The sequence below is a fragment of the Populus alba genome, chromosome 14, assembly GCF_005239225.2.
Source record: "Populus alba chromosome 14, ASM523922v2, whole genome shotgun sequence".
NCBI lineage: Eukaryota > Viridiplantae > Streptophyta > Magnoliopsida > Malpighiales > Salicaceae > Populus > Populus alba.
The window spans coordinates 16950078-16961754 of NC_133297.1; the positions used below are offsets into that span (position 1 = coordinate 16950078).

The following is an 11677-nucleotide window of genomic DNA, read 5'->3' on the forward strand; positions in this document are numbered from 1 at the left end:
AATAGATTGATATTTAATTTTGCAATCGTCTATTTTTGTTATCATATAGTTAACTAAAAATTAGCTTTGGAAAAAAATAAATTATAATCCCATTGAAGTCCATAACCCAATTCACAGGTTTGACGTGCTAGCCTGGATTATCTAGTTTATAATTTTGACGAGTTCGTTCATCCATAGGCCAAATATATATTTTTTGTCTTTTAATTGTTTTAATTTTTTTTTTCCAATTACATCTTTCAATACTGAATTGATTGAGAAATAAACTACATGATTTATTTTTGTTTGCTTTCCATATGGTTATTATTGTTTGAAATAAGTTTTAATTTTTAAGATGATACTCGATTTTGTGATCATATATTTTTACTATATAACTAAAAAAATAGTTTATAAAAATAATTATTAAATTCAATGAAATCCATGACAGAGGTTGATGGGAGAATTGAGATCAATTCAATTTGTCGTTGTTTTAATATATTTTTTTTCCATGTTTTTATCTTGAATTTTTTTTTAAAATTAAATCATATTTTTATCAATTATTGAAATTATATTTGAATTTATAAAATCAATTAATTTAATTTAAGCCATCCCATGTAATTTAGTTGAGAACTACAAATAAATTATAACTATTATATCAGCTTTAATAATAGATTAAAAAATTATTCAGACAAGATTAAAAAATTATTATTACTTTTAATATTTTTTTACTTTTAAAAAATTAATCTTAGTTGCGGCAGACCACGGAACAATAAACTAGTTTACATATCAAGTGAGGGTGAGAGGTGAAGAGCACACATGGTAGTGCAAATAGCAAAAAAAGGTGTGGACAAGAAAAAGCAAAAGGAAAGAAGGCTGCTGCGGTATCGCATTCCCTTCTTTTGTCTTCCTTCTCTCTGAATTTCCTCTCTTTCCTCCTCCTAGGGATCGAAGGGTAAGCAGCCAAACCCACCTACCCACCCACCTACCCCACTCATACACAGTTCAATCTAATCCGCCATGGATTGATCGTTACGCTGCTCAATTCTCACTTATTATCACTCAGGCAAGTCACTCTTTCTTTTAAGCTGATATGATTTGCAGATCGCCTTCCCTTGTTTGCTCCAGAAATCAGCTCCATTTAGCTACAATTTCGGCTTAGATGTGCTTATTGGCTAGTAATACTTTGGAAACGAAAAGACAAAACTGTTACTCAATCACGGATTTATTGAACTGTAGATTTGCAGTTTTGTTTATTTGTTTGTTTGTTCTCTGTTAATTTCGCTGTTTCTGATGGTTAGGCTTTGTTTCTTCAGGGTTTCAGTCATTTTGTTTGTCTGTTTTTCCTCGATCTCTTACTTGTCTGTTGGTTTAAGCTCACTTTCAGCTCGTTGAGGAATCAGCGGTAAGTTATTATTGCGTGTTAATTTGATTTCTACCTCCTCAAACGTTCCTCTGTGATGAAATTTCAGAATTGTTTTGCTTTGAGCTGCTGTTTGCTCTCACTTGTTGTTAATTTATTGGGTTTCGAGTTTTAAAACATCTTGGAGGTTTAGTTATCCATGCTGTTTAGGGTTTTGAGATACCTGATGTGTGTTTGTGTGACTACCAAGGTTAGGTGATAAACTCGCATTGCACAGCTGTATCACATTCAACTCATTAAAAAAAAAGTGGGAAATATTCTTGCTTCATTTTGATTTATGTAGTTTAATAATAGTAAGATCTTTACAATTGTGCTTTACCATTACAGGTTACTGGATCGTTATCTGTACTGTCAGTTTTGGTTATGAAGAGAAGCGTCTTAGAGATTGTGATTTTTTTTTTTTTGTGTGTCATCATTTTAGGTTACATCAATTATTTGCTGCTCCTGGATCAGCCTGTAATTATTTACGTTCTGTGTTAAAAATAAAAATAAAAATATAGGCAGTGTATTCTGGTCTTTTCTAAAGAAGCTTTTATTGAGGTGGTTGTTGGTATTTTGTCACTTGGATTCATAGTCCACAACAAAATTGACACTTAGTTAGCATGGCTGTTCCCTTGATGGAATTTGTGTTTATCTTATTCAATAACTTCATTGCAGTTCAAAGGGGATAAGAAAAGCGGTGTAGCAAAGGACCTTAGATGATTGCATTTACTATCTTGGTGCTTTAATGATCTTAAATTGTTAGTTTGAAACGAGTTCATAGTACTTTTGGAAAGCTTTCAGTTTTAGTTTGTAGGCCTGTTCCTGCACAATTCCTCCAACATCAAAGTCAAATTAGCACCTGTTAAGTTCTTTGATAGAGTTTCTTCACCCTGTTGGATTTTCACCCGGGCTAGGCACTAGGTGGATAAAGATTGTCTATTTCTATTCTCTACCACATGCCATCTGATGATTTTCATGCTGCCATACTTTTGTTCTTGGGTAAGTTAAAATATTATAAAAAAAGATAATAGAAGAATAAAACCTTTGACAACAACTATATGTTCCACTTGAGTTCCTCTCTGGTGCATCAGAAGCCTTGGTTGGAATGCTGTATTTTTCCTTATTCTCCACTATTACTTCCTCAGATTGTTTGAGTTCGTAAGGGGGAGCTGCCTTCTTCCAAACCAGTTCTGTAAAGGGGACGTGCATATTATGACGATGCATATATGAACTGACTGGACACATGTTATACCAACCTGCAAGCCAATGTGTTGGCATTGATTGTGTATGGAGGATAGTTCTGATGCCAATGTCCACTTTATAGACTCATGATTTTAGCCATAGCATTTGGTGTCCATGTTGTTTATTTCACATGACCGAGTAGGTGTATTACACCCTGGAGTAGAACTTGGTCGCGAAAACTTGGAGAATTCTGACATCAGTTATCATACTTTGGTCTTCAAAGATGTTAGAAAGAAATGTTGTCACTATTTTGTTATGACTGATGAGCAACTTTATTCAAGTACCTGACCTGTCATTTTGTGTTAACCTTAATATGTAAACATATTTTTTCACTATATTGTTTTCATGTACTTTGATTGGTTTCATTGGGTTTCACATTGATCTGTTCTGTGTACCAGAAAGCCACCTGCATCATCTAGCAAATGATAGTTGTCAATTTATGTACTTTTTTTCTAAAAAACAATTGTCATACATAGCCTTCCTTCTGTTTTGTAATATCATTTGTCTCATTTTCCTCAGCTTTCTGCTATGGAAGATTCTGAATCAGTTGCAACACTCATGGACTCAACAACGTCTAAGATACATCAACTTCAGAAAGCATTTGCTGAACTTGAAAGTCACCGGGCTGTAACACTCAACCTGAAATGGAAAGAACTTGAGGAGCATTTCCATGGGCTTGAAAGATCTTTGAAGAGGCGGTTTCACGAGTTGGAAGATCAAGAAAAGCAGTACGAAACCAAAACCAGGAGAGCCAGGGAAATATTAGAGAAACGAGAAGCTGCCGTTGTGGCCAAAGAACAAGTTTCATTGGACAAACTCCAAGAGAAACGAGATGCTGCTATCTTTTCCATTTCGAATGCTCTGCAGAAGCACAGGAAGGTATCTTCTGTGGAACCTGCTGTTGTGTCCTATGATGACCAATTTGGATCACCGGCTATTGATGACCAACCACCTGAAGCCATGACTGCTGAAAGTAACTTAGGTGAAATAATAGATCCTTCTGAAAATGGAAATTTGGAGTATCCGCAGTTAGTCGAACTATGTGAACAGATGGACTCAGAAGGACTGCACAAATTTATTTCTGACAACCGTAAGAACCTTGCGGTCCTAAAAGAGGAAATTCCACTTGCTTTAAAGGCTGCAGCAAACCCAGCTCAATTTGTGTTGAACTCTCTGGAAGATTTTTACCCCAAGGAAGTGTCAAATGTTGATGGAAAGAAAGACTCAACCTTATTGGGTGTCCGCCGAACCTGTATCATGTTGATGGAATGCCTTAGCATTTTGTTAATGTATACAGATCCAGTTTCTATATCTGATGTAATTTCAGAAGATGTTAAAGATCAGGCAAAGGCTATTGCTGAAGAGTGGAAGCCAAGATTGGATTCTTTGGACGTGGATGCTAACAATGGGAACTCCTTGGAAGCACATGCCTTTTTGCAACTTTTAGCTACCTTTGGGATTGCTTCTGATTTTGATGAGGAAGAGTTATCCAGGCTAATCCCAATGGTTTCTCGTCGTCGCCAAGCAGCTGAACTATGTCGCTTTCTAGGGCTGTCAGAGAAAATGCCAGGTTTGTTGAAATCCTGTTGCACTTAAATCATCATATCAGGATGATATCATATCATTGCTTAAGTTAAAAAATGCAGGCAATAACACAAATTCTGTGGCACTGTGTTAAAAACCTTATTACTGAAGAGTATATGAAATCTTCCCTTAGAAAGAAAATATGAAACTTTCGTGTTAGATTAGAATCATGATGATTCAATGACTTTGTTTTGGTGTTTATTGAACCAAGCATGTAAATTTTTCCTTTTTCTGGATTCTTGTTTAAAGCAACATTGCATAAATCTTGTTGGCTTTTGCTCAATTGGTAAGTTCATACCTTGGACAAATGAATTTGGTACAAACTGCAAAGAGCATAGAGGCTATTTGTTCCTTTTTTTTTTTTTGTCAATCTTGCTACTTTTTATTTCCCACTGTTTTTCTTTTTCATTTTACCTCTTATACACATGGATTCTTCAGGTGTAATTGAAGTATTGGTAAATAGTGGAAGGCAAATTGATGCAGTTAACTTGGCCTTTGCATTTGACTTAACGGAACAGTTCTCACCAGTTCCTCTACTGAAATCATACTTGAAGGAGGCAAGAAAAGTTTCTTCATCAGTCAAGCCTGGAAATGCATCTCCCATCACTGGGCAGGTGCGTGTCCTGTCTCCGTCTCCGCTAGATTAATTAATTGCCCTTTCCTTTCTGCCATTTATCTCTTGACAATTTGATATTATGCTGTTGTGTATTCTGAAGTAAATTGTTGTTTGATAACTTCAACTTGTAGCTAAGATTGGTTTGGATTGCTAATGCTAAGACTCCCACCTAAATGAATTGTGGCAGGTGCTTATTATACATAAAAGTGGGCTTTCTAGTTCGATGCCAAGAAAGGATATATAGATGATATTGTATTGCATATATGCTCAAGAACAATTTCCATTGAAATCTTATCTTAGCTTTCGATGTAAAGCCACACATGCTACATCCCTTCTGAAAAACTCTTGAGGACCTTTTAAGAAATTTTCTGTTGTTTCAGAATGAGGTCAACGAACGAGAGCTGGCTGCCCTCAAGGCTGTGATCAAGTGCATCGAAGAGCATAAACTCGAGGAGCAGTATCCTGGGGATCCGCTCCAAAAACGCCTTCTTCAGCTAGAGAAGGCCAAGGCAGAAAAGAAAAGGGCAACCGAAGCTGCCAAGCCTCAACCCAAGAGACCACGCGCCAGTGGCGTCGGATGCGGGCCCCGTGTCACTAGCGGTGCTCCTGAGAGGACATTCTATCCTAGAGTACCTGATAGGTACCCACAGTACGTGTACGACAGACCATACATTTACACCGGACCTGCTGACAACCATGTTCCTGCACTCATAAGTTCTGCTGCTACATACAACTTCTCTCCCAGTCACGGCAACTACTTTGGAAATGGCTACCAGTACCAGACCCCGTATCATCACTAGTTAGCAAAGATGGCGAAAAGGTGACCTTGATCCTCATTTTAACTGCTAGCCTTAACCCGTCAGGTCGTTGATGTTGTATGAATGAATTTAGTATCTAAAAAACCAAAAAAAAAAAAAAAACTGCTATGTGAATTTTTAATCTGCTGTACAAGAGATAATTTGATCCTCTAATATATGCACTCTGTTTTCTGTATATTTCTGTTTCGTTTTGTCTTGACCCCCCAGCTCTCTTTTGTTTATGAAAAACCCTTTTGAACGTGGATGACTATGGTGTGAATAAAGTGCAGCAATTAGCGAGGCAAAGGAGTTTCTCATGCTATAACATATTGAACTAGAAGAAGTTGAAAACTACGAGTGTGTGTGTGAAGTGTTGTCGTTTTAGATTCCACAAGGAGGATAAATGGGAGAGTAATATGGATACCCTTGTATCTCTTGAATGAAGAAAGCAGCAAAACCACCTCCAGCTAATTTAGATTTTTTTGTTTTGTTTTTAGAAATATATTAAAATAATATTTTCTTTTTATTTTTTAAAATTTATTTTTAATATTATTACATTAAAACTATTTAAAAATAAAAAAATTCATTTGAAGCAATTTTTTTTGAAAAGCCAGCCCGCACGCTTGAACAAACACATCAAAGCTTCTAATTTGATTAAATTAAATTAAAATTTTGGTTAATATTAAATTAAAATAATGGGGCAAATGAACCTCTTATCTGTTTTTGCTCTCAATTTTGGTTAAATTAAATTAAATTTATTATTTTTTAATTTAGTTTTTATAAATTAAATAAAAATTTTATCTAAGTAATATATCTATTATTTTAAAAGTGGTTATTTTTAAAATATTTTTTATTTGAAAATATATCGAAATAATATTTTTTTTATATTTTAAAATTTAATTTTAACACAATAATATTAAAATGATTTAAAAATATAAAAAATAATTAATTTAAATAAAAAAACATTTTAATTTTTTTAAAATACAAAAACAATAATGCTAAAATTGAATAATACTTAATATTGAATGAATCAAGTGAAATTACCCGACCTTGTCTTGTAGCCTTATGCAGGCTACTAGAAGCCCAACTATATATGTATAGCTAGGCGTTATCGGCAGGCACGCCTTTCTCTCTATCTCTCTCTCTTCCCTCCAAAAAACAAAACCGTTTTCGCTCCTTCAAATTCAAAATTAATTTCAGATTTTCTCCCTCCCTCTCTTTCTCAAAATGAAAATCACCGAGATGTACTCACCGGATCTCCGGAAACCAGACCAATTTATTCAGTCCAACCACCTCCACCAACATCTCCTCTCTCAGATCGAATCCCTAATCATACAAACCGAAAACCTCTCCCCTAACTACCATTCCTTACCGGAAACTATCTCCTCGGATCTCCGCCAAACCCTAACTCACCTCACTCAACTCCCTCCATTTCCTAACTCACTCAAGCTCCATATCTGGAAGCTTGCCTACCGCCTCTGGAATGCCTGCATCGACATATCCAACGCCGTCTCCATCCTCCCTTCCTCCCCCTCCCCCTCCCCCTCCTCCTCCTTTGTCGAAAACCACGCCAAGCTCCGTCACATCGCCGCCGATATGATCTCTCTCGCCGGAGACGTCACCAGCGTTACCTCTCCTGCTGTCAAATCCGCCTCTTTCTACCTCAAGACCGGCCTCATCTGGCACGATCTGAGAACATTTGATCTCGCGTCGTCCTGCTTTGAGAGAGCTACTGATATCGTTTCAAAGCTCGACATAGCTGCAATATCGGACTCGGGAGAGAGAAAAATGCTTTTAGATTTAAATCTCGCGAGATCTCGAACTGCCTGGGAGATATCGGACCGAAACCTCGCGATAATACTGTTAACTCGGGCGAAAACTCTCCTCTTCGGGTCATCAGATCACTACAAACAACTAGCCAATCAGTACTTGATATTTGGAAAGAGCGTGTTATCCAAAAACAACGATACTGATAGCAGTTTAAAAGAAGCTTTGAAGCTAATGAGCGAAGCTCTGGATTTAAGTGAGAAAGGATCCAGTGCAGCGAGAACAAGAGAGCAAATCATGGAACTCAAGGAGTTAAGATCAAAATCACTCCGATTCATCTCGGCTGTTCATTTACAAAAAGGAGAGTACGAGAGTGTGATTAAATGCGTTAAGGTATTGAGGGAGGGAAATGGCGGTGGTGATGGCGGGGACCAACATGCCAGTCTCCCTGTTTTGGCAATGAAGGCGTGGTTGGGTTTGGGGAGGTATGGAGAGGCAGAGAAGGAGCTGAGGGACATGGTTGTCAATAAGGGAATTCCTGAGAGTGTTTGGGTTTCTGCAGTAGAGGCGTACTTTGATGCTGCTGGGACTGCAGGGGCGGAGACAGTGAAGGGAGTGTTTTTGGGGCTTTTAGGAAGGTGCCAGGTGAGTGCCAGAGCTGCATTCAGGGTGGCGAATAGAGTGCTTGGGCGTGTTGGAAGTGGCGGAGAAGGTTCGAGTCTAAGGACTAAAGTGGTGGCAGATTTGGTATCTGATGAGAGAGTGGTGGCGCTTTTTGCAAGCGAGGCGACTGCTAAGGAAAGGGCGGCAATGCATGCTGTTCTTTGGAACTGGTGAGTTTCAAAAGAATTTCCCGCCAAACTTGTGTCTGCTTTGAATGAAGAGTTGTTTATGTTCTTTATTTTTTTTTCTTTGTATTGCATTTGATGAACTATAAAATTTTGGTTTCTTTATCTGAGTTTGTGATTTCTGTGAAACATGAAAATGATGACCTGCATTCATTGTTTTGAAATTGTTTTGATCAAGGCCTGTGTTACTTAGGCTTGTTGATACTGGCTAGGATTATCAATTTTTTTAACGGGAATTGGGATGCCCATGGCACGTGCTTGGCTAATGTTTCCTTAAAACTTGACTTGTTATTCCTTTTATCCCGGGATTGCTTAATAGAAGGGAAAGAAAACAGAAAAGAAAACCTGAATCCCTATAATTTCTTCTTATTATTATTCCGAAAAAGCTGTTTGATTTTCTTAGAAAGAAAATGTGGTTTCCAGGAGTAAAATAAGTTGTTTACCAAGTATGGAAGCATTGCGATGGTATGTAGGATTGTTCAAATTTATTCAGCCCATGTTAACACATTCGATGGAGTACAATAGAACTCTATAATTGGAAACATCCTAGATACTGGGATATCATATGATCCATGGTGCTGCGACCTCAGATGCTAGGCAGCTGAATGGATCATTATTCCGTAACCTTCACAATCTATTGTTTTAAGTGGTGCCATGTATATCGTTTCTGAAGCCCTTTGCGGCAAACCCTGCCTACCGTCCACTTCTTTTCACTGATTTAATATTTGTCTCACACCTTTGCTGAACAAAGAGCAATTCATGTGTGAACCTTCATTTGCTGCAAATTAACTGTATTCCTAAACTTGATTCATTACATTGGATTTTTTCCTTTAAGATTTCTCCTTGCTGCTGGAATTTAACAGGCAAGTCAAAGGAAAGGAAATGATTTCTATCCGAAATCTTTAAAAAAGGGAGAGTTTCATTAGTCATGGAGACAAAAGCCTAGCATTTTAGAAACTGGTAATCATTGAAAACATTCCTTTTCATATCTGATCCTTTAACCACTCCCTCTTTTTTTTTGCAGTGCTTCTGAACATTTTAGATCGAAAGATTATGAGACAAGTGCAGTGATGTTTGAGAAATCACTGCTCTATATATCACATGACATCGAGAACAGAATTCTCCGTGCAAAGGGCTTCAGAGTTTTGTGTCTATGCTATCTTGGCCTCTCCCAGCTTGATAGAGCTCAAGAATACATCAACGAAGCTGAAAAGGTATCTTAATCAACTGCAAGCTGGTGTTTCGGTGTATAAATTAGCTAAGTGTAAATGATCTTATTACCTTTGGAAAAGCTAAGCTGGGTAGTAATTCCATTTCTTTGGGATGCTTTCCATTTTTGCAGCTGGAGCCCAACATAGCATGTGCTTTTCTTAAGGTACTCTCTCTCTCTCTCTCTCTCTCTCTCTCTCTCTCACACACACACACAAACACACACACAAATACACACTGTATTTAACATATTGATTGCTGAAATTTTCTCCTGTTGAATCAGCACAAACCTTTATTTCAACTTCGCAATACCCGGACATCCTAAGATTATTTTATTGATGATTACCACATCTTGATATTTCTTCATGCTCATGCAGTTCAAAATCTATCTGCAAAACAACGACCATAGTGGTGCTATCAATCAGGTCCAGGCAATGAAAACTTGCTTTGATTTCACACCAGACTTTCTCTGTCTTTCAGCTCATGAAGCTGTTGCTTGCCATGCTCTTCCTGTTGCTATTTCCTCTCTATCCAATCTCCTGAGCTTCTACACCTTGGGAAGATCCATGCCAACAACAGAAGTTGTAGTGCTACGCACATTGATCACAATCCTCATTCAAGACCCTGGAAACGAGGTAGAAGTCCTCAAATTCATGAAAAGGGTTCACGACCGGGCATCTGAGCTTGGGACAGAGTGCTTTTTTGGAAAAGAGGAGACTGGCAGACGAGAAAAGAATTGGTTTGCTGTGACTTCATGGAACATTGGGACTACATGTGGAAAGGAGAAGAAATATGAATTATGTGCAGAATTTTTGAGACTGGTATCAGGATTTTATGGTCTGGTTGATTGTCAAGAGGAAGAAAACAGCATTATGGTCTGCAAGTCATTGATATTGTCTGTCACAGCCATGGTGGCTTCAGAGAATCAAAAGAAGACTGCATTGACGGACTCTGAAGTGAAACAAGCTGTTGAACTGCTAGATAGAGCAGGGAAGGTATGCCCTTTTAGTTGTTTTCTTGATTATAATGCACTGAGTTGAAAAAAACAGACTAGCTTGTTTGTTGGAAATTCTCTGTTTGTTGATATTCTTCACCCTCATTTATCAACATTTTGGTGCATGGATGCAGATCCTAACTTCAATCTCAGCAGGAACCCAACTTGGTGGTGACAAAATCACCACAGTTGAGCCAGACCTCTTCTTCGTGCACACCTTCAATGCCTATGATATATACGGAAGGCTTGATAATTGCGGGCCACAGCAACAGCTCCACTTCGTAAAGAGTTTTGCCGGTTCAAAAGCTTGCGATCCCAAGCACCTTCTTCAAATTGGTCTTAGCGCCTCACAGGGTCCACGGTCTAACCCTGAAGTAGCCAGCTTTGCTTTAAACGAGTGTCTTTCAGGTCTCCTTTCTTCCCCCTCACCGGGCTACCCCGACGTTGCTCTTATAGTTCGAAGGCTGATTGCACTAGCAAGCATTCACAAAGGTGATTCAGATGATAATGCTGTGCATAATCTGTACAAGCAAGCATATAGGATAATGGTCGGGTTAAAAGAAGGCGAGTATCCCACGGAGGAGGGAAAATGGCTTGCAATGACTGCATGGAACAGGGCGGCGGTCCCAGTGAGGCTAGGGCAGGTTGACGCGGCGCAGAGGTGGATGGATGCTGGGTTGGAGCTTGCAAGGGAGGTTTCAGGGATGGAGACTTACAGGGCATGCATGGAGGATTTTGCAACTGCTTTTAATAAGAAATCTCAGTCGCACAGTAATGGTTAAAACTTAAAACCAGTCTCATCTTGTACATAGTACAGACTATACATGATAAAAATGGCTGGCGCAATATTTTCTGTCGCGGAGAATGTGATGATATCTTACCCCATCTTTTCATTTTATTTAGGAAATATATAAAAATTTCTTAAGAAAATCATTCGCACAATAATATATACAAATCCTTTTGCCATTCAGCTCTTCAATTCTCTTCCTTGCCTAGCTTTAGAAACTCTAACCTCCCAAACTGAGCGAGTTTCAGAAAAAATAAACTTGGAATCAATCTTGGTATCAATGGATGATTTCTTGAACAGAAACCCATTTTTTTGTAGCTGGCTGTGCATTCGTTTGGCTTGTTGTTATACCTCTAACTGAAGAGTACTTGAGAAAGTACAAGTTTATCTCTGCCATTGATGCGCAGCTTTTGGATATTTGGGATAGGAGGAGCGTCTTCGCTTTGGGGTCTCCC

General features: G+C 38.2%; 2 protein-coding genes across 3 annotated transcripts; both read left to right on the plus strand.

The window, feature by feature from the left end:
- The first annotated feature begins 787 nt into the window (after positions 1 to 787).
- LOC118041142 (FRIGIDA-like protein 3) lies at positions 788 to 5813 on the plus strand. 2 transcript variants are annotated; one of them, XM_035048306.2, is made up of 5 exons: positions 788 to 1039; positions 1290 to 1378; positions 3140 to 4190; positions 4643 to 4818; positions 5201 to 5813. In XM_035048306.2, the coding sequence occupies exons 3-5, from the start codon at positions 3149 to 3151 to the stop codon at positions 5618 to 5620; spliced, it is 1638 nt and encodes a 545-aa protein (XP_034904197.1). In that variant the 5' UTR covers positions 788 to 1039; positions 1290 to 1378; positions 3140 to 3148; the 3' UTR covers positions 5621 to 5813. The 2 variants fall into 2 exon arrangements, with proteins under 2 accessions (XP_034904197.1, XP_034904206.1); XM_035048315.2 differs by lacking the exon at positions 1290 to 1378.
- Positions 5814 to 6747: 934 nt separating this feature from the next.
- On the plus strand, positions 6748 to 11650 carry LOC118041133 (TPR repeat-containing protein ZIP4). Its single transcript, XM_035048293.2, has 5 exons — positions 6748 to 8217; positions 9257 to 9446; positions 9575 to 9607; positions 9819 to 10436; positions 10570 to 11650. Exons 1-5 carry the CDS (start codon positions 6845 to 6847, stop codon positions 11215 to 11217), a joined length of 2862 nt encoding a protein of 953 aa, XP_034904184.1. The 5' UTR covers positions 6748 to 6844; the 3' UTR covers positions 11218 to 11650.
- The last annotated feature ends 27 nt before the right edge of the window (positions 11651 to 11677 follow it).

Coding starts and splice junctions, on each gene's coding strand:
- LOC118041133 (XM_035048293.2), top strand. CDS start 6,845: ATGAAAATCACCGAGATGTACTCACCGGATCTCCGGAAACCAGACCAA. Junction 9,608..9,818: donor TAGCATGTGCTTTTCTTAAG/GTACTCTCTCTC, acceptor ATGCTCATGCAG/TTCAAAATCTATCTGCAAAA. Junction 10,437..10,569: donor TGCTAGATAGAGCAGGGAAG/GTATGCCCTTTT, acceptor GCATGGATGCAG/ATCCTAACTTCAATCTCAGC.
- LOC118041142 (XM_035048306.2), top strand. CDS start 3,149: ATGGAAGATTCTGAATCAGTTGCAACACTCATGGACTCAACAACGTCT. Junction 4,191..4,642: donor GCTGTCAGAGAAAATGCCAG/GTTTGTTGAAAT, acceptor TGGATTCTTCAG/GTGTAATTGAAGTATTGGTA. Junction 4,819..5,200: donor CATCTCCCATCACTGGGCAG/GTGCGTGTCCTG, acceptor CTGTTGTTTCAG/AATGAGGTCAACGAACGAGA.